The following is a 22,452-nucleotide window of genomic DNA, read 5'->3' on the forward strand; positions in this document are numbered from 1 at the left end:
CAGAACTATATCATACAGAAATACACAACGTGCGCCCAAACACCACCACCCTCACCCCCCAAACTGCTGAGAGCAACACTGTTCTCTTTGCCATGCTGGCAAATACAGGATGAATCCTGTATTAAATTTAAAACACTTCAGTATATTTGCTTGTAGTTATAATTCTATTATATATGAAGAGCTATTATTACCAGATTTAAGTATTTCTCTCCCAACTGCCAGCTCTCCCGCTTGGCCTTTACACATCTCCAAGAGCGTTGAGACTGAAAGTTGATTTGTTCGACTATAAGAAATTAAAACAATAAACCCAAACAACTTTTAGCAGATGCTTTCAAGAAAAAACATTTTAATCATTACATTTCAATAACTGTTAGCTTGGAATTGTGCTTGGAAAATTATTTCACATCACTTTATTCCAATACACTTTTATAATCCTCTATCTGTAAGCTACCAATAGTTGTGACTTTTTTTTTGTTTTTACAAGGACATTTCCAGAAACGTAATGTCTATCGCTAATAAATAAAAAACCCAAATAGAAATCAGCTTCCCCATTTCTCAAATTCTTTGAGACTTTCAGGCAGTAATCTCTTTATTAAAAGAAATTAATTCAACTGCACATTAGGATCTCATCCTCTTGCACAAATAGGCCAAATCCAGGAATCCAGCACCACAAGGAACAGTTCTATTTCACTTATACCTTTAATTTTAAGATTTTTCTATTGCTAAACTATTGCCAGTGCATCTCTAGTTGCAGTTTCAGAAGCAATGCTGCTTAGGAACTAAACTGAAAGACAAAAAACAAAAAATTTAATCTGGTGGACTTTTGCATCTAGTTTACAGTACAGCTGAAGAAATGGTTGGTCTGGCAGAGCAGATGGGGTAGCTTGGGAGAGGAAGACAAGGCCTACTCAAGCCAGAACTGCCAAATGCATTCACTCAGAATAGCCATCTCCTAGCATTACACTATGAAGTAAAAAGTAGCAGTATTATGTTAACACTTCATGACATAGATGTACAACAGCTTTTGTTGAAGTAGGAGACATACATATATATTAAAGATACAAAATTTGATGATTGGTACTTGCTGATTGCTTAAAGGGGAGTCATGAGAAGTAGACCAAAGCAATATCAACTGAGATGGAGGGGATGGTTGATGACTGCACCCAACATATCTTCCTTTATTTTAAGGGGGAAAAAGGCCTTACGCAAGCAAAGCATCATTTAAGATCTGTAAGTGCTGGAATAATATAGTCAAGTGCCTTCAAAACCTATATCTTTCAAGATAGAAGTTGGTTGGTAGCAACTAGACTTTAACAAGAACTTTTATATGTATGATCTACACATTTTATTTCACTGCCACCTGTAAATGGTCTCCTAGTTCCATATAAAATAGCAACAAGTGCAGCTTCAAGACATTTCAGTAACAATCCAAAATGAATTTGAAGTTCATGAGACACCATACCTGTTGGCATCTGCACATTTAACTAATATCGTCTCTACAACTGGCTTGAGAAGTCGCTGTAGTTTAGTCCTCTCTGCTAAAGTATGACAAGGAGTATATACCAGCATGGCTCTTAAGGTTTTCTAAGAGAAAGGAAAAAACCAATACATATGAAATCAAATTAGTTACACAAATTTTTTTTTTTTTTAAGAGTTGTAAATAGTTCTATATAAATTGCATTCAAAATATCAGTGAAATGTTCAAAGGATAAACAGCTTACTATATATTCACTGTTAGAATTAGTCATGTATTCTTTGAGATTGGAAAGAATCTGGTCATACAAGTACTGTTAATACTTAGCACTGTAGCAAGCATTTCCTTATATTTGATCAGTGGAGTCATGCCATTTCACTCTTGCTGAGAATTTTGTTCAACTCTCTTTCAGATGATGGTTAAAAAGTCAAGTCATCAGTGGTGCTCAACAACAATTATTAGGATTCCTGACTTCATATATCTCCTCCCTTTCAAAAATGAACTCACTTGGAAATTACTAGAATACAATGAGTAAACAGCTACTTACTAAAGCAGCAACATACACTTTGTAGACAGGGTCAGCACAGACTGTGGACAGCACACTGCAGCAGGACTCTACCACCACATCTCCTGAGATACTGGTCTGAGATGACCCACTAACTGCTCCCAAAGCTCCAGCACTTGTGTTGTTTCCATTGCTACTTCCAGAATTTCCAGTGCTTTCACCATTAGCCAGTAATAGAGCACCACTAACATCATGGGAAAGACGTCTAAGTGCCATCTCTCGTATATTCCAGTTTCGAGAAAACAAGCAGCCAACTAACTCCATTCCAAATACCTGCCAAGGAAAAAGCAACATTATAGGAGTCAAACTGAATAATACTGCAACTTAAGTACTTAAGAGCAGCAATCAAAAAGAGCAAAGAAATGTTTCTGGTGAAAGATCACCTTAAGAAGCCTGACAGCAAAAATGTGCCAGAAGGTAGTGTCTTAAAAAAAGATTCTGTGATAGAAACAAAACATCATAAATAAGTCATCGGTTCTCCAAAAACTCTAAGAGAAGTGGGGGAATAACTATATGGATGGTTTCATTCACACTGAATTTTAATTATTCAGTATGGAGTTCGTTTCTAGACATTGATATAAACAACCCTGAAACCAAGGTCCTGCTATACCAGACAAAAGTTACAGCAGACATATAGGCAATACAAGTTTTCCCACTCTTCTTTTAAGAATGTGATCCCTGCTCAGTTGAACCCACCTCTAGACTCTAGAGGTTATTTAGGTCATTTGGCTTCTGCAACCCAACTTGGGTAACAGTAAGTGCCAACTTTGTATTTATGTGACACTTGCACAACCAAAACTAGAATTAAGAATACTACATTTTATTACATGGACCTTTAATACGAGGCCTGAGATGAAGTCCAAAACTGAAAACCCCAGTGAAAACAAGACTGGAAAACCTTTTCTTCTGATGCAAGTTAAATATAATTCTTTCCAATAATAACCAACCATAAAGTTGATGGAATTCAGAATAAATTTTTGAACTGTTGATTTGACAAATCTAGCAAAACAGTTAAAATATCAGTTTTTACATTTGAAGCTTCTTTTACAAAGTAAAATTACCTGAACCCATGGCTCAGCTAAATCTTTATAGGCAGAAGGGATCTGCTGGACCCCATAATGAGTAAGGTTAAAATTGTTATCTTGGGTTCTTCTCTGTGATCCAACTGTAGACTGCTGCTGAATTTGTTGATGAACCACACGGAGAACAGAAGAAGAATCCACAGGGCTTGGCAATTCATGACTACAGATTAACAACAAATAATGTGGATTAACAAATGAAACATTTACCGAAGTAAATACTTTAGCATATTTAGGAACATCAACTAAGGATCCAGAAACAGATAGTTTGTTAGACTGAATCCTTACCTATAGAAATCATGAGATCTCCATTTAGATCTACAAAGAGGACATATAAGTGGCTCTCTGTTTCTTTTGCATTCTTCTGCCCCTGGAACACAGCAACAGGATAATACGTATTTCAGTTTTATAGTGCATAAAACCAGAAGATGGCATTATTATTTAAGTTTTACTGAAGAATGTCAGTTTCAGGATAAACACTTCTGAACTGAGCCATGTGCAGAAGTCTGATAAATATGCACATTTAAACATTTTTGCATGCAGAAACACTTCAGCTTAGTACTACAATTAATATTAAGAGTTATGAATTGAAATGCAGTTCTTTGTGCCTCAAACATAAGCAATACTTTTTCAAAAGTATTAAAACATGGGAGATGGAATTTTATTTATTAAAGCAAACTATTTATATACTTTATTTAATGCAGTATATAAAAACATACTCCATAATTCACTATACAATCCTAGCAGATGACTTTCATGCATTCTAATGACAAGTCAGAGGTAAAAGTCTGTTCCTAACCTTGCTCTAATTGGACATGATCTTCTCGCTCAGGTAAGAGGCTCAAACCTCTAGCCCTGCAGTTAACTTCTTTCTCAAAGCATTCACAAATCAAGTTGTAATTTGATAACTGATAAATAAGGCATATCAATAGTACCTGAATGACACAAAACTCTCAAAGAGCTACAGTCATCACTTAAGAGCAGGTTTCTGTTTAACTTTTAAAACAAAAAACCCTACAACAAACACACTAAGTTATAATACTTTTGCATATTTAGAGTCACCAGAACATAAAGAGACAAAGATGACAACATACATATTGACATGCAGTGGTGGTGTAATTTGTTCCTGCAGCCATCTTCACACACAGTTAGGCTCTCTTCATCCAGCATGCCTAACAAACAAATGGGGCACATCTGTTCTTCTTCATCCTTCATACTATAAAAATAAATATTTGTGATTGTAAAAATGACATATCAGAATTTAGAACAGGCTTTAACAGTGAAAGAGATTAACTTCCAGTTTGGAACAGTCACTTCTGAATAATTATATTCTATTCAAGAATCATTCTCCTAAACCTTGGTCTGAATAAGTGAGCAATCAAATTTTTAGAAGCACTGAATACAGACAACACTTTGTTGAAATGAAAGGAAATGTCACAAAATGCATGACATCTTTTCAAACTAGGTCAGATACCAATTAGAGATTGAAAGGCCCAGCCTTGGGCACTCCCCCCCCTCGGCTTCTTTAAACAAACCAATCTTTGCTTTTTTACTTACCCTTTGGTTTTGAAAAACTAAGAAATTTTTAGATTTTGAAAGCTACATACTTTTTTTCCCCCCACACTCCTTTCAGAGTATTGAGTCAACAAGATAGTATTTACAGTTTTCTGTGACGGGCTAAAGACTATTTGATGAACATACGTAAAACTCAAAAAATTAACATAACAGCCACTCAAGAATTTTCTGCCACTGAGAAACAGATGTAATATTCACATGAACGCTAATATATCTACATATCGCATGTAGATTTAAAAAACCCCACCATTTTCCATATTACATGTTGCTTTCATTTTATTTACCCCACCTTAATTTTTAAATGGATATAACCAGAGATTTTGCCAGAAAAATTATTCTAAAACTTAAACAACATGTAATGAAAAACACAGATTTAATCTTCTATAATATTGTTTAAATGTGCAAAACTCTTACTATTCATAGTAAAAATTTAAGTTATAGTTGGTGTGTCTAAAGATTTGCAGGAACCCTGTATTTATTCAGCAACAGTATATTTTTAAAATAAAAATAATTTGTATATACATTGTTTCTACACATATACATTCGCTTCTATTTTCCTGCAAATGGTTGACACTAATTTTCTTTGTCCTTGAAAAAATCCACAAAAATAAGCTTACAGTGAAAAATTCAGTTCCACGGCACGTATAGAAACACAAGTATTAATTTAAAACTTATTTTTGAAGAATTAGTAGTAAACCAAAAATAACTGCAAGTCACAGTAATTATCAGAACTGAGTAAACTTTTATCTCAAATGAATCTGATGCTCAGTGTTCTCCAATACTTATATCATGCAAGATTAGACTCACACAGAATGAAAACTTATCTCATTGAACCAGTAATGCTGGGAACTAATCATCAGGTGTACTGGCAAACAACTGAAAGAATCTTTCATCCTGTCAAAAATGAGAACTAATGTAGCAAAGTTCAGTCCAATGAAGCCATTCCTCTGAAAAAAAATAATCTTCCTACACAAGGTATGTAATTAAAGGAACTGGCTTGCTAAATAAACCAACCAGTTAAATACATAATATACTCTGGAACTACTTATATAATTTATTTACAATGACACAATTTGACAATTTGGAAAAATAATTAAAAGACTATGGGGAAATTAAGGTCACAACCTATATATCAGAATTATAAACCTGTCTGAATATATTCATCTAACTATATGCTTATTATCACAAAGTAACATTATCAAGGTACTCCTTAAGTTTCACTTTACACAAAAGAAAGCCTCAGTTTTGGTTGCCTTCTGTGGTTTGATCTCTCTATAGGATGTCTAGTTCACTCAGTCCACTAATGCATGCACAAATCACTTGTTTAAAAAGTTAACCAATATCTTTTCAAAGTAAAGGAAAAGAACAAGCAAAAGCACTCAAGTAGAAGTCAGAAAAAAATCTATCAAGAATCAATCATCACTTAAAACTGATAAATAAAGCATCTTTTAATATGGTATAAACTATAAAAATCATAATAGTTCAATAACTCCCTTAAAATAGTTTAACCACTCTTTTTGCATTGTGTTTTTTAAAAATATATGCTTACTTAAATATATATATAAAAACTCATATTTTATATACGTTTACACAAACAGTACATTTACCCAGAAATTTTTCAGTATATTGTCACAGGCACAAGCATTTCTCCAAAGTAGTACAAAGTTATTAGGACAAGAGGGAAAAAAAAATGAAATCCTGTTTCTTCATTTGTCAACATTTGCACAAATGCACACAAATAAACAGGTTTCCAAAGTTAATATATGCTTTAGTCTTGCAGATGGTCACTTACATTTCTAGAGTTTGTTTCCCAAATTCATAAAGTCAAAAAAAATTCTTTTCACAACTCTACTTAACGTTTTTCAAACAGAAGGTATAAAGCAAATATGCCCACTTGGTATGACTGTGACTAATGTATGCTTGACTCTTGATTGTTTGCAAATACAGAGACTTAACGTGGTTTGAAATGAAAGCAGCTTTGAACAAGAAGTATGTAGGTGGTTCTAAACCCCCCAAATTAGAAAAAACTAGAGAATAAAGCTTTTAATTCCTTTAGAAAAATACTAACCTGTTTTCTGAACTAGATGTAGAAGTACTAGATGATGACAATGTATGAGAATTTGACATGCGTGAGACAAACTTCTGGATAGTGTTACGAGATGGAGCTTTGATCCTCGAGCTACGCCTACTGTGATATTTCTGGAACAAACTCTCAACCTAACATCAGAAAAAAATAGCAAGTCATTTATGCTATGAATAGCTTGTATTTAAAGGTAATATTACTGAAGCTTAACTACTGCTAAGAAAGATCTATTCACCTTCACAATAATGCATTAGCAGTAGCAGCAGCAGGAATTTCAGAAGTCTTACTAATAGAGATCACAAGAAACTTTACAACAAAAACCTATTTGCTTATTAAAAATAATAGCTTTAAGTATACACACAATTACTTCTGAAGATCCTTGTTCTGTTTACCTTTCAGCTAATCAGTGAGACACACATACAAATTTGAGTAGAAAATCCAAGATTTGAATCACTCACTAAACTACAGCTCTCTACCAATTCTTTTAGTTATGCCTTTTATTTGCAGATTTTTTTTTTCTACTTGCAGAGCTCTTGAACCCAAATTAAAGATATAATTAAAAACTTTTTTTTTTTGCTTTGAAATGCAGCAGTTCTCAGCATTTTTAAGATAATGCCCTAAACTTTTACCTGAAGTGTATTTTAGATCTGCCATTAGATCTACTAGAAATTTATTACCTCAAAATTCTTCAGTGTCTTTCTCCAGAGCATTGGGTCTGAGGGTTCGAGCTGGAAGACCCGCAACATAACAAACAGCAGATGAATACAAAATGTCCCACGGCCACAGCTACAAGTCTGCAAAGAAAAGTATATGCTAGGGCTCTACTGAATTGATAATTACATAGATCATTAAGTGCATCATGGAAACATATACTAGTTGTGTGTGTCGTCCCCCCCGCTTAAAAAAAAATAATGGTAGTAATGCAAAATATTTCATATCTAGACATAAATATCTTCTTGCATGGCCTTACAGAAAATGTGAATCCCCCAAAACATTATTCAGGAATATGTATGGAAAAGCAGACAATTATAACACCAGTTTTCTCTTGACTTTTTTTTTCCTTTTTTATTTTTTTAAAATCAGCTGAAGCTATTGCTACACTTCATACTAGAAGGAATTTATGCATATCATCACCACATACCCATAACATGATAGCAATCAAACTTAAATGAGATGCTTCTGTTTACTCAAAAACTTAAGTGTTCCCCAACACAGCATCACAGCAGTACTATGCAAGTCTCTGAAAAGAACCTTATTATGGGTATTAATGAAATTATCACACCATTAAAGGAATTGCGTCATGTGCTTGTCATTTATATATCCCACAAACAGAGGAAATATAGCGTTTCAGAGTGAGAAACTAGGAAAATGAAGTGGCCAAATTATAGCCAAAAATACTTAAGATATATAATTAGGAACCACTTCTAGGAAAGAGAAATTATACAGAACATTAGTAATTACTTCCCAGAGTCTTTTTTTTTTTAAAAGATAAACTCTAGACAAAACTAATACTTGCTACATATTTGAAAAAATACAAGCTAATCATCATACTACATGAGCACAGATTACATCTTTTAAGCATTACTTTATAGAACCGTTAGCAAGGATTGGTGACTAACTTGATCTAATTTGGTTTTGTACAGTTTTCCAAGATTAACTATAAATTAATAAAAGTTACAAACAACACAAAAACATTCTCTACCTGAGGCCCAATAAACACTCTGTATTTATTATCAGGACTGTCTCCTCCAATTAAGAAAGAGTTGGGTCCTATCTGCTGCAGCAGGTACAGCCTGGCTCGCATAACTTTGTTGACACGACGATTTGTTTCCTCAGGGCTGTATGGAGAGGAGCCATCTGGAGATGGGGCTCGTCGAGGTGGTGTTATTCGTCCACTCTGAAACTACAGAAGCAGTTCATCATGAGCATTTCTAGGACAATAGTAAGTTTAACTATGTATTTTTTTCCCCCCAAATGACATAGAATAAGAGAGTCCCCAAAACCTGAAGAAACTATAACCTGCTTAGACTATAGAAATTTAAAATGATTAATTTTGTTCCATGCCCAGAACTCCAGTTGTAGCCAAGATTTCTGTAGCCAAGATTATAATGCTAATATATTTCATAAATGAAGAAATCCTATGACTACAGTTTACAGAAGGGAATATATGGTCAATGAAGAATAGAAGTTTAGAAAATTCCAAAGGGTTTCCAACGAAAAGGAAAAAGGATACAAAGAAAAACAATCGAGTAAAAACAGATCAAAGGTGAAATTGGGGGGTATGGGGGGGGAGGGGTGTTGGGGGATTCAGGGGGGTTTACATTTCAATTTCTTTCGTCAAGAGGGAAGGAGCTGTGCTACAGCACTGTAGTTTGTGATATTTGTCCCTAGTTCAGAGAAATAGCAGTACATATTTTAATTGATTTTGGAAACGTTGTTTAGAGCACAATGGGACAATAAAAGCAATTAGATCTTATTCTTACTCTAATTGCACTGTGAAGTTGTAGGCAAGTCAACTGAAGCTTAACTGTGGGTGAGCATTTTTGTAACAAAACAAACCTGTTACATACTATTGCTTAAAAACATTATATTGCTTAAAACATTATATTCTTGATCTTCTTTAATGAAGCCAGTTACTATTACTCAAAACATTCTATTCCAGATCTTCTCAAATGTGATGGCAGAGATTTTAGTCTTCTAACAATACACATACCTAAGTTTTCCCTAATCTGTGCATAACAATCAGTTCTTGAACAGAGGATCACAAGTAACACTTTTCTGCAGGATACCAAGTAACACTTTTCTGCAGGAATCTTAATCCAGTCAACAGTCCTATCCCCAAGGGAATATACCAAATATACCTGCCTGGAGAACTGACATGCAAAACTACCGGGGGGGGGGGACAGACGGGACACACACACACCCCCACACCAAAAAACCAAACTCCTGGCACCTCTTCATGCAAATCAAGCTAAGAGAACATACATGTCTTCACAACTGAGTACCTATATTTCTTAATTTATTTCCTACAAATAAAAATTGAAAGCAGAACTGAATTAAGAAGAAAACACACACCTAAGAGCAGAGAACAAAATTCCACACGTAAGAGAAATGTAACATGAGATATACTCTGCATATCTCACTCAAGTGATACCCTGTCATAACCCCTTTATATCAGCATCTTGCCCACCCAGGAAGGATTAGATACCAATTGTCTCTCTAAGCAAGAGACTGCAGAATATAGCCAAATTAAAAATTACATCACAGCTTGCAACTTACAAGAACTGGAGATACCCTTTTTCTTCTAACACCCGGTGATTCAGATTTAACTGTCCTAGAGAATGAGGAAGAGCAGCTATTAGGAGAAGGACTACGTCTTCCTTTCTGTGTAGGTGAAGCAGCAGTGCTTTGTCCTTCAGCCCGAGGCTCTAGAGAGAGTTTGTTCATTTCCGATCCATCTCCTTTCCCAGGGGTAGGTTTCACCACCTTGCAGGAATTAAACCATGTGTTAGAATTATTAATTGATCACTTTATATTAAAGCAAAACTTGTTTTGCTAGCGTTATAATAATTAATTTGGACATCCAAAGTTTGCATGTTCCCCAGGTTCTAATATTAACATCTAATAGAGGCTATCTTGTTTATCTATATGCAACACAAAAGCAAGAACGTTTTTTCCTGTCCATTTGTGCCACTTACATTAGAATTGTGGCAGCAACTGATTTGATTCTCAAAGTGCTTCTATAGTTGTCATTCATGGTATCTCAGAGGACAGCAATTCTCCCATTTGGATAGTAGGAGCCAAAAGAATTTTTTTTCCCCCCCCTACAGGCATTACCTGCTTATTTAAGAGCTATAACCTTGGATCCATCTGTTACATACAATAAGTATCAGTTGATAAATACTAGGATTGCTATTTCTACAGCACAATATTAACGCTTGCTGTAGAGTGAAATTACTTTAAAACTGGAGGCAATACAGCAAAATGAAGATGTGCTGTGCCCTATAAGAACCACAGCCACCTTTTCTGCCTGCGATAAAAGTAAAACAGCTACACCACATCTGGTATCTGAGCTAATCACTGTGCACAATGCTGCACTACCTGAATAGACACGTGCTCAAGAAGAGCGAGCACATACGCTTCTAATACAGAGCTTTGATGCATAAACACTTGTCATAGTTTAGCCTCAGCCAGCAACTGAGCACCACACAGCCACTCACTCACTCACTCCCCCCACCCCGGTGGGACAGGGGGGAGAATCAGAAGAGTAGAAGTGAGAAAACTTGTGGGTTGAGATAAGAACAGTTTAATAATTGAAATAAAATAATAACAATAACAATAATAATAATAATATAATGATGATGATAATATACAAAGCAAATGATGCACAATGCAATTGCTCGCCACCTGCTGACCAATGCCCAGCCAGTCCCTGAGCAGCAATTGCTGCCCCCCAGCCAACTCCCCCCCAGCTTATATACTGAGCATGACATCATACGGTATGGAATATCCCTTTGGCCAGTTTGGGTCAGCTGTCCTGGCTGTGCCCCCTCCCAGCTTCTTGTGCACCTCCTCGCTGGCAGAGTATGGGAAGCTGAAGAGTCCTTGACTTACTATAAACACTGCTTAGCAACAACTAAACCATCAGTGTGTTATCACATTATTCTCATGCTAAATTCAAAACACAGCAGTACACCAGCTACTAGGAAGAAAGTTAACTCTATCCCAGCTGAAACCAGGACAACACTGAATTTTGACAGAGATATGGAATATTTCAAGACAGATTTCAGCTGCCTGCCCCTCAGACCTACATAACGCACGAGAAGAGTAAGGCCCCATGGAATCGAATTAAAAGCAGTCACAGCAAGCAGTCAGTTTTAATTCTACATTTCTCCATGTCTTAGAGGCTTGACTCAAAGCTGGAGGGAAGCTCCAGGTAACATTTCAGATTAACGGAGCAGACCTCTCCTAGAAAGTTGCAGAGGTCTCTGATTTCGGAGAAAAAAAAAAAGAAAAAAAAAGGAAGGGACTTTCCCTACTCAGGGTACGAGGAGGAAGATACATCCAGCCTCAGTGCCTTTCTACCTGATGATTTGGACTGCATCCACAAGGTCAAATGCTATTTTAAACTGAAACTGAAGCATTTAACTCATCCAGCTGAAGCTGTTCCACTATCCAGAAATGCATTTCAGTTTCAACAGGCTACAGGGAGAAGAGGACAATGAGGAGGTTGTAGCCTAGGAGTTAGGTACCACCCAAGAGAAGGAAGACCTGCATTTACAGCCTTGATCCAAGCACTGCTTGTTTTACTTTAAGAAGTCACCATATTGAATGTATACTTCTTGCAAACCTGAACTTTTCAGAAACCTTTGTTGTTTTAAAATATATTGCTATCTGATTATGAAAATGAACAGGATAAAGGAAAAGTATGAAAAGCAATGCAGGCTTTTTTTTCTTCCTACTGATTACTGTAATGGTTTTTTTCTTTCCTGGAAGGTCAGAATGCAAATTCATGTGCCTCTAGACAAGTTATAGTTATCAGTTGCTAGTGCTTGAAAAGTTTAAGTGTAAAATGGTAGTAATTGAGAGTCTGGAGCATCAAAAGTTGTATTAAAAAAAATCAGAAACCTCAAGGGAAGCGGGCTGAGCAGGGAACCATAATTTCAAGCTATGCAGCTACCAAGATGCATTTAAAATTTTTTTCAATTAAGAGCTGTTTTGTGTTATTCAAGGTATTACTTTTTTGGTGCACTTTTAAGTATTTTCCATGTTCTTATGACAGAAAGTTACCAACATAACCCTTATTTCTGTTCTAGAAAAGCTGCCCCCAAACACTTGTTTACTGCATCAGATGATCTTAGCTTTAAATTAGCACTCCCATCAAGTGTTACACAGGAGTCATGTTGACCAATGCAACTACATTTATATGTAACTAACTGGTATTAATTAACCAGCATTATACTGAATATGCTAGTGTTAGAATCGTAACTGTGTTTAATAAGTTTTCAGTTTGATCTGTCTGAAATTTCTTAAAATTACTTCTGAGCTATTTATACAAAAGCATTACCCAAAAAGGCTAATAGGAATACTCTGGCATCCAAATTTTAGCAGAGTTGAGACATATGTGAAGGAGTTACTCAGATTTGATTTTTCTGGTTGTAATAAGCTTGCAGTTTGTATATTTGTCCTGGTTTCGGCTGGGATAGAGTTAATTTTCTTCCTAGTAGCTGGTACAGTGCTGTGTTTTGGATTTAGCATGAGAATAATGTTGATAACACACTGATGTTTTAGATGTTGCTAGGTAGTGCTTACACTAGCCAAGGACTTTTCAGCTTCCCATGCTCTACCGACTGAGAAGGCTGGAGGTACACAAGAAGCTGGGAGGGGGCACAGCCAGGGTAGCTGACCCAAACTGGCCAAAGGGATATTCCATACCATGTGACATCATGCTCAGTATATAAACTGGGGGGAGTTGGCCGGGGGGGCGGCGACCACTGCTCAGGGACTGGCTGGGCATCAGTCGGCAGGTGGTGAGCAATTGCATTGTGCATCACTTGCTTTGTATATTCTTTTATCATTATTATTATTATTTTCCCTTCCTTTTCTGTCCTATTAAACTGTCTTTATCTCAACCCACGAATTTTACTTCCCCCCCCCCCGATTCTCTCCCCCATCCCACTGGGGGTGCAGGGGGAGTGAGCAAACAGCTGTGTGGTGTTTAGCTGCCTGCCAGGTTAAACCACAACAATATTCATCTAGCAAGAAAATCCACACATTATACATATAGAAAACTTTAATTTAACATTTTCAAACTAAGGAAATGCGAAGTCATGAAACCCTAAAGAATGAAGGGAATATAAAGCACTACAATGCAGTTTTACACTCAAACGTAAGTTTTTATCTAATGAACAAGAGCTACCTTTGCCATTGACATTAGAGGGTAGTGTTGCCACAGCAGTATTTTATACTACACAATCAGCAGCACAGCAATATGCTTTTTTTTTTGAAAAAAAAATAAAGCTTTAAGAAATGCATACACTTCAGAAAGTCAGCCAGTTTCCTGTTAAACAGCTCATTAAAAAAGTGAACAAGGGGATCGCAATTAAGACTCCACAAGTTGTTAACGATAAAGAGGTTTCTAAGAGAAAGAAATTTAAGGGATTTTTATTTCTAATAGTTGTCACAGATATTGCCCTTATTTCTGTGCCACTTACCACAGGGCCTCTCCTGCTTCTTCTTTCCAGCCATTCATGCTTCCAGGCTGGCATACACGTTGCCTTGAGTTTCTCCCTGATCATACGCTCTTCTGGGCGGTCATCCATCTTCTGCAGCCCCCTGAGGGTTTCTCTATTCTCCATGTCACGACTACAGCAAAAAAAAAAATTGTAGTCATAGATACAATTATTTTTAGTTAAGGTATAATACTATAGCATTCTTAAGCTTTGTGCCATCCTGTTCTCCCTCTCCTTACAATGCAGCTACTAAAACATTACTTCCAACTGACTGCAGCAAGCCTTTCAAGAGTTACGACTAATTTGCTAGTCTGCAGTTCACAGCATACCTGTTTTGAGGGGTATTTCTTTAAAATGTGTGTATTGCTTGTAACATTGGACACCCAGTAAAGAGGAATGTCTTGGCAAATATTAAGCCAATACAAAAATTACCCTGTATGTCATGTCATTCACCAAAAGTTTCAGAAGTGTTGCGATGGTTCATGCATGCATTGGCAATTCAAAGCTTGCAATCTCTATTTTAAAACAATTTACAAAATGAATATAAATTAATGATGAAAAGTTTCCATCTTCATAGGATGCACAAGCATGAAACTATGTATGTAGTGCCTCTTCCTATACATGAACTCTTCCTCAAAAAAGAGGACTTGTAAACTAATACACAGTATGCTTAGACTAGACACAGAAATAATGAAAGTAAGGCTAGTGTCCTTGAGAATTGCTTTCTGAGTGACTGATGAATCAAAAGCACTTCAAGTCAGCTATAATTATAGCAAAACTCACAGCAAGTTCATATCTGTAAAATGAAAGTATAATCCATCTGGGCTTGTGCTTTTTTGACCTACAGCGAAGTAGTTGCCTGTGATTGCTGGCAACTACAAAGCAGCAAAAAAATACTGTCAGACACTGAAAAACAAATATGAACAGTCTGGAAGATTTCCTGATTCTCTTGAACTATCTGCTAAACCACATTCTTAAGCAGAAGTACATGATTCCCTTTCATCTTCTTGAAGTTAGCTGTCTTTAAAAATAAGCAAGCTTGATTAAGCCAACTCTCAGAATAAAGTTGTTTCAAAAAAACCCCCACAACTTAAAGTAGAAGATAAGGCCATATAATAATTTAGTTACAATGAGCAGCAGTTGCATATTTACATCTGCTTTCATGCATGCAGTCTTCAAATTCTAAAACATTTAGCTATGCAGTTAAAACTACATTTATGTACTGTATGACGACCTGCAACATATTCCCTACAACATTCACTGCAATAAGATGTCAAAATTACAATGCCTACCAGCAATGTATTACTAAAGCTCATTTATCACAAATCCCTACTTAGAAAAATGAGAAGTTTTCACTGGTCAGAAGGAGTAGTCATGTTATTTTCTTTTCTCTCATTGTAGACACAAAGGAAACAAAGTCTTCTGAGACAGGAAATAACTCCTGTTCAGCACTGAAACATAATAAGCAGATGGATATTGTAAACAAAATTCATTTTCTTTCAAGCAACATCTAAACCTACCGTTAATAACTAAATTTAGACACTCAGAACTGTGTCTAGCAATTAAGGACTTAAATGTTTATAAGTAGAAAAACAATCCACCTAAAATGAATGTTTTTTTCAGAGGTTAGGCATTAATGCTTGCTTAACTTCAAAACTAACACGAGTAACAAGTTATTTTTGTCCCAACACTGAATTTCATACTATTGCTTTCTATAAAGACAAAACCTAGCATCTCTCCATGAAAAACAAAGACATTACAGCAGCAGGTAGAGTCCAAATGGAGAATGTGCCTAAAAGCTTAAAATGGGGGGGGGGGGGGGGGGAAACGACACACGGACGGGACACCACCCTATTGTCTAAAAAGGGCTGATTTTAAATTTTTTCCTCAGTCAAAAAAATCAGTTCAAAAGACAAAAATCTTCATCTGCATAAGAACAGTACAGCTCCAAAATATAGGTGCAAGTTAAAAATAGTTACTTTAGTTTTTATTAGTTATTCCATGGCACGAACCATCTCAGTTGCATGAATACTTTGTATAACAAGACAGAAAACACTATCCCAGCAGTGAAAGAATGACACAGTATTTCATTTGTTCATATAACCATGATTAACTTCCCAACTGATATAAAAAAAGTCTTAAGAGGCCCTTGGACTTGAATTCATGAACAACGCAATATGACAGTGGAGGCTTCACAATCTATACTTGTTCTCTAAAAAGCAGAAGCAACTATCTTTCTCTCATGTGACAGCTAAACTGATCTACTCTTGCCTGCACAAAGAACTCTTGCACTTTTCCTCCACGCAGGTGGGGAAGACCAACTGAGTCTGAAAGCTTTTGCTCAGTAAACCAGTTATCTTTTTGCAGAATTTAATTAGTGTGTATTTTTATAGAATACAGTTTCAGAAGCGTTCAAAAAACCTTCCTATTTTAACTCAAGCTTGGCTAAAACTATAGTTCACTAAACATTCTTATACTGTTGGATCTGTGGAAAAAATTTTCCACATGCACAAAGTTTCCTGCATACTGCAGGACATCCTCATTTTGTAGCCTAAACCTACAGGTGTTTTTTTTTTTTTTTTTTTTTAATCTAAAGCAAAACCCCTCATCCATTCTAGTCAAGCTGAAGTTTGCCTACATGACAACAGCTGGGTTGCCAGTCCCCATATCACTGTACCTCAGCAGAAAAAAAACCACTCCAAAGTGTACTCCACTGAGGACTTGATCCTGCTCTTCATACAGCAAAAGCTATTCCTGAGTCAAGGTAACCATGTGCTTAAGTGACTGCCATGTAGTACTTTATTTGAACGGCAATAACACAGCTAAGGAGCAGGCCAAAAATAAATCTCAGAATATGCTAGCTTGGACCAGTGAGCCTGACACTTCTCAGCATCCCACCCTTCTGCTTCATCAGGAAGCAAGGATTTTGCTCTTAAATGTTTCAGCTTTTCATGAATCAAGCAAAGAGGATACAAGGCTTTTTTTCCAGATAAAAATTTAACTTTTAACCCCTCCCAAAGGCAGCATTAAGAATCTTTTAAATTCTTTTTATTATTAGTTTTAAACCATCAGACATCAGCTCCCATATTATTAATCAAGAAATTATGAAGAAATGGATCCAAATTGTAATTCTAAAGTACTGAGCAAGCTCAATAGTGTGATGACTACTGTTTTTTAATGAATAAGCTTAGTGGTCTGCACATTAATAATTGTATTGTTCACTTTGAATTATTTGCTTCATGAACTATAAAACTAAATACACTAGAATTAATGTACTGCATGGAAACAGTCTAATGCAACATCTTGTGCAATACAGAAGGCAAAACTTTGTCCTTTGTTTCAGTGTCTTAATTTTGAAGACTTGCAAACAGTAATTGAACAGTTAGATTAACAACTGGTTCTCTATGGATCAATGATTCAATATTTTAATGCAAGGTATGCAATACACGTTATTTAGCAAACTTGTGAAATACACAAGCAAGTTTTACTTCTGAATGGCTCAGTGAATTTAATACTAAATTCTCTGCAAGTATTTTTTTTTTTTCTTACAAAGGGGATATAACAGTATATGAAAGCTGAATAGTAGCTCCAAATCCATTTTCCTGTGCTTCTCAATGTTTAGAAACAGTTAGATGTCTTTGCTTCTCTGCTATCTTATTTGGGCAAACAGCTTTATCCAATAGCCACACTGGACCAGATTTTATTAGCAGTAGGAAAACAGGAAAAAGGCAAGTTCTGAAATAGGGAAGAGTCAAATAGGGAAGAGTCAATTCACCAAGAAAAGGAAAGCTCTGTCTGCCATATCCACAAATACTCAATCACAGGGAGGAAAAAAATTATTAGCTGATGAGTAATTTTTTTTTTTTAAAAACATTTGTCTGAAGCAAGTTAGCAAAGGTAACTTGCATACCAGCAGTGGTCAAACCATGGGTGACCACAGAAAACATTCATGAACAAAAGTGGTCATACAGCAGCTCTATCAGAACAATCAATGCATTTAACAACAACAGGTTGTTGAGAAGAACCCGAGGTTTGATGGAAAAAGCACTGAGTGATAAGGAATGAATATGGGAGAAATTATATATTCTGCTCAGTGCAAATGCCATATACGATGACAATCAATACTGAGGGCAAGCTTAGATGGGATGTACAGAGCTCATTTTGGGGGATCTTAAGCAAGAATTAAGAATATAGGCACCCAGCTACCTGCAACCCAACCCTCAACAGGTCCCAAGAACGCTGGGCTAGTCAGCTGGCCTGGAGGCATGCTAGGAGCAGTGCTCAGCATGGGGAGCAGGGACAAAAGAGTTAACGATTCCCTGAATTGAGAAGGTCAGCTATTAGCGTTTTAGATAAGTTCTTGCCACTAACAGTTCCAGTAGTGCTCACAGTTTCTCTTTTGCCATTAAGTATTTTTAATAATATCAAGATCAGTAAAAAAATTCAGATCAAGATGGGCAAGGCATGGTCTGTCCTCCTGCCAGTCTCCCATTCCTTCTCTTCCTGATCCACTACTGCTGGCATCTAACCATTTGTGTACATCCTAACAAAGCAAAAGATCAGGTATGGCACATTTCATTAAAATTAAAAACTTAACAGGGAACTTTCTCAACCTGGTACTAAATGGCAGCAACTGCCACTTAAAGACAGTACTGAACACACTACTTCATAGAGACTAATGAATCTAGCTTCCTAAAATAGTTACAGGGATTTTAGCCAAATGTTATAAGTGTGAAATTAAGTTCTATTCTTCTGTTCGCGTAGTTGACAAATACAAAAGGGAGAACAATAAATCTTATTTCTTTTTTTTTTTTCTAGCTGCCTCAGCCTTTCCAATAGCTCTTCATCATCTTCCCTTGGGAATAACACTCTTCATTTGGCCAATACACTTCCCACTGAAGCTCACATGGAGTACTTATTGAGTGGTATTCTGCACCCACTGTTTTCCTTTCACTCACATTAAAAAACTGCCACTATGTCATTTAGATGAATCACTAACAAGCATTTTGCATTAGAAACACCTTTCAATTTACCTCAAATAAACTTGTATCTCCTACATATATTTTGAAACATACTTATAAACTATAAATACATTTACATGTTACAAAACTATAGAAAAAGCATAAGTGGTGCCCAGGTGTAATAAAACAGAAACATAAACACCCAGCAGGTTTCTGTAGAACCTCCACTGCCCTGGGGATCCCAGGCTGCAGTGCAGCCCCTGCTGGAAACCACCATCAGGTGACAGCCACTGCATCTTTACAAAGTAGTTTTAAAAGCTAAAGCTTATCCTACTTCTTCCAACATTTTTCTATAAAAGGGTAACAAATCCATTTAGAATCTGAAAACATGGAAGAAAAACCTTTCTGTTATTTAGCTCTAAACCCAAAGCTACTGAGCCTACACCTCTACCAGTTTAGTAGTAATTGTTATTTACTCAGTTTGATACATCCCTTGTCTTCTCTCCCTATAAAGTCATTTGGTCTCAAAGACCATGACAATCAAGCATATCACTGGAAGACTGACAGGTCAAAAGACACGTTTGTCAAAGAGAACATTTCACTACTAACAGGACAACATTCACAACTGAAGCACTAACTCCACAGACTGAGCCATCACCTTCAGCGGAACCTCACAGGCCCTGGTCAAGAAGGATCATCCCCTCAGTGATGAAGACACAGATCTTCAAAGACAGATGTCTAAAGTTAGAGGTAAATTACCTGCCTGGATTTTCTAGCTCCTATCAAGTCAAATCCACCTACTTGAAATACGTAAAAAAAATTGGTTGGATTCCTTGCTCTGAAGCCACTTAAGTCATGCTTTGAGATTGTGGCACTATTCAGCAGCCACTGAGAAGGAGTCCTCCTACAAAACAAGCCAAGAAATAGCCGCCTCTATTTGCAACAGATGCTTGCCACGAAGCTAATTAAACAGGCTTCTCTCTTCTGTATGCTTCCTAAGAAAGTTATCAGACATCTGAAGCAAATATTACAAAAGCTCCTAGGTCTCTCTAATCCTTCCTGCTGTTTAGTCTCCCAGTACCAACTCAGGAGCATCAAGGTATACACATACTGTGGTATTTTCAAGATTTAAAAATAGTAGTTTATTACATGCTCTCAAACTCTTTACTTTCATACTAAGACATTTGCAGAGAGAGTCTGGTATTTTATCTCTATAAAACTAGAAATTTATTCCATTATTGAGCAAAGTTTCTAGAAATTACAGGAAGTAGATGATTTATATTGATACATGGAGACCCAAAGCCACTAATAATTGTGCAGCTTAATTCTTTTCATAATTCTATGTATTTGGACTAATATCTGAAGTGTGATAATACAGCTTACACAAAGATATACTAATAAACTTACTGAACGACAAACTTCAGTATCCCAACAGAGAGCAGAATCCAGTATGCCCAGTTCACATTGGGGCAACTGAAGAGAAAAAGCATGTCCTGCCCCCATCCCGGTGTGACATACTACTGGGCATTACTTCAAGAACTGCAATAATGTCATTAAAAAGAAAAAGATAGCAATAAGAGTGCTCACTGATAGTCAACTGATTACTTCATCTGCACCAGGTTATAGGATCACAAGCATAGGTATTAGAGAAAGGGATTAGCATATAAACAAGTAACTTGGACAGGATTAGCTACATAGACTTTCCAAAGCTACAATCTATTAAATAATTTGAGGAGTTATAAACAAGAAAGGGAATTTAGACCATTCTGGCACTGTTCAAACTGTAGAATTATCAGCAGATATCAAATGTTCCAAGATTGCTGCTGTAAAGAGAATTTTAAAGTTCTCTCAGCAAAAGATGATCATAAAAATAAACCACAAAGCAAATAAGAAAATAGAGGCTTATAAGTGTTATTTCTAGCAAAGAAACATAACAGTCTAAAATTTTTAAGTCTTAATGACTGGTTCGGCAGTAAATGGTATGTAATGCAAATGGAGAACCAAACTTACTCTTTTCAAAACAAATAAGTTTAAAAGATTTAAAACTAAATTTAAAAAGTTATAAAACCCAACGATCTCTGGCCTTACAGAAGGAGACTAGAGACCCAGAAAGACATTTAACAGTTTTGTTCTTGTTCTTTTCTGAAGAATGATTTTAATACCATGTTTCCATGGTAAAAATCATATTTCTCACCAGGATTATGTTTGTTTCTTAGTGTACACTGCTGATAATTATAACAAATTATTATTGTAATCTACTAGTTTTACTGAAGTAGCATTTAGAAGTCACGAAGCAGGACCCTGGTATGCTAATCGTCCCAATTTATTTTCTTATTTATGTATTGTCTGTATCTAGTTTTGTTATTTGGTATTCATCTTTAAGCTTATGCTCTAATTTGTTTTTTCTTCTCTTTTCATGTAAGCTTGTCCATATATTTATCAGTCTGAGTTACACTGGTGATTAATATTATTAATTTGATTTCTTATGATTTAGGAATTCAATAAAAAACTATTAAATAACCACCAAACCTTGCTAAAGAGATGTCTGTCTTGCTCACTGACACTCAAAGACCCATTCAAAATGTCTCCTTGTCCTGCAAAGACTCATGCATACGCTGAACTTAGCTCCAAAAGCCAAAGGGGACTAAACATTTCCACATACATTTCTGGCTCTGGCATAAAAAGCTTTCCTAGGTGTCCTGGTTTCGGCAGGGATAGAGTTAATTTCTTTTCTAGTAGCTGGTACAGTGTTTTGGATTTAGGATGAGAACAAAGTTGATAACACACCGATGTTTTAGTTGTTGCTAGGTAATGCTTACACTAGCCAAGGACTTTTCAGCTTCCCATGCTCTACCGACTGAGAAGGCTGAAGGTGCACAAGAAGCTGGGAGGGGGCACAGCCAAACTGGCCAAAGGGACATTCCATACCATGTGACGTCATGCTCAGTACATAAACTGGGGAAAGCTGGCCGGGGGGGCCGCTGCTTGGGGACTGGCTGGGCATTGGTCGGCGGGTGGTGAGCAATTGTACTGTGCATCACTTGCTTTGTGTATTATTATTATTATCATATTATTATTATTATCATTTTATTTCAATTATTAAACTGTTTTTATCTCAACCCACGAGTTTTTCTAACTTGTGCTCTTCCAATTCTCTCCCCCATCCCACCGGGTGGGGGGGAGTGAGCGAGCAGCTGCGTGGTGCTTAGTTGCCGACTGAAGTTAAACCACGACAGTCCTTTTTGGCACCCAACGTGGGGCTCGAAGGGTTTGAGATAATAACAGGTTAACCGGAGTGTATTAAAGAACTTATATCTGTTAGTAGTTGTGGGTCACAATGTTGGTTTCTCTGTTCTCGATATTGATTTGTATAATCTGCATCGTGCTCTTTTTCCTGCTGTACATGTTAAAGATTGGTGTTGGGTTTTGCAGTTTGCTGTGGTCTGCAGTGAATAGTAATGTCTCACTTGTGAGGTTTGTTTT

At 36.4% G+C, this 22,452-nt stretch overlaps 1 protein-coding gene across 2 annotated transcripts in view; it reads right to left on the reverse strand.

The window, feature by feature from the left end:
• Window positions 1-22,452, reverse strand: part of LOC143171983 (mitogen-activated protein kinase kinase kinase 1-like) — an 89,011-nt gene that overhangs the window by 21,182 nt on the left and 45,377 nt on the right. For both annotated transcript variants that reach the window (XM_076361175.1, XM_076361174.1), the window contains exons 2-12: window positions 13,991-14,141; window positions 10,056-10,262; window positions 8,479-8,679; window positions 7,454-7,570; window positions 6,762-6,910; window positions 4,213-4,334; window positions 3,407-3,488; window positions 3,101-3,281; window positions 2,022-2,312; window positions 1,463-1,584; window positions 192-283 (exon numbers count right to left, since the gene is read on the reverse strand). In XM_076361175.1, coding sequence (XP_076217290.1) covers window positions 192-283; window positions 1,463-1,584; window positions 2,022-2,312; window positions 3,101-3,281; window positions 3,407-3,488; window positions 4,213-4,334; window positions 6,762-6,910; window positions 7,454-7,570; window positions 8,479-8,679; window positions 10,056-10,262; window positions 13,991-14,141 — 1,715 coding nt within the window. The remainder of the gene's footprint in view (window positions 1-191; window positions 284-1,462; window positions 1,585-2,021; window positions 2,313-3,100; window positions 3,282-3,406; window positions 3,489-4,212; window positions 4,335-6,761; window positions 6,911-7,453; window positions 7,571-8,478; window positions 8,680-10,055; window positions 10,263-13,990; window positions 14,142-22,452) is intronic.

This window comes from Aptenodytes patagonicus, chromosome W (assembly GCF_965638725.1).
Source record: "Aptenodytes patagonicus chromosome W, bAptPat1.pri.cur, whole genome shotgun sequence".
In the NCBI taxonomy this organism is placed as follows: Eukaryota; Metazoa; Chordata; class Aves; order Sphenisciformes; family Spheniscidae; genus Aptenodytes; species Aptenodytes patagonicus.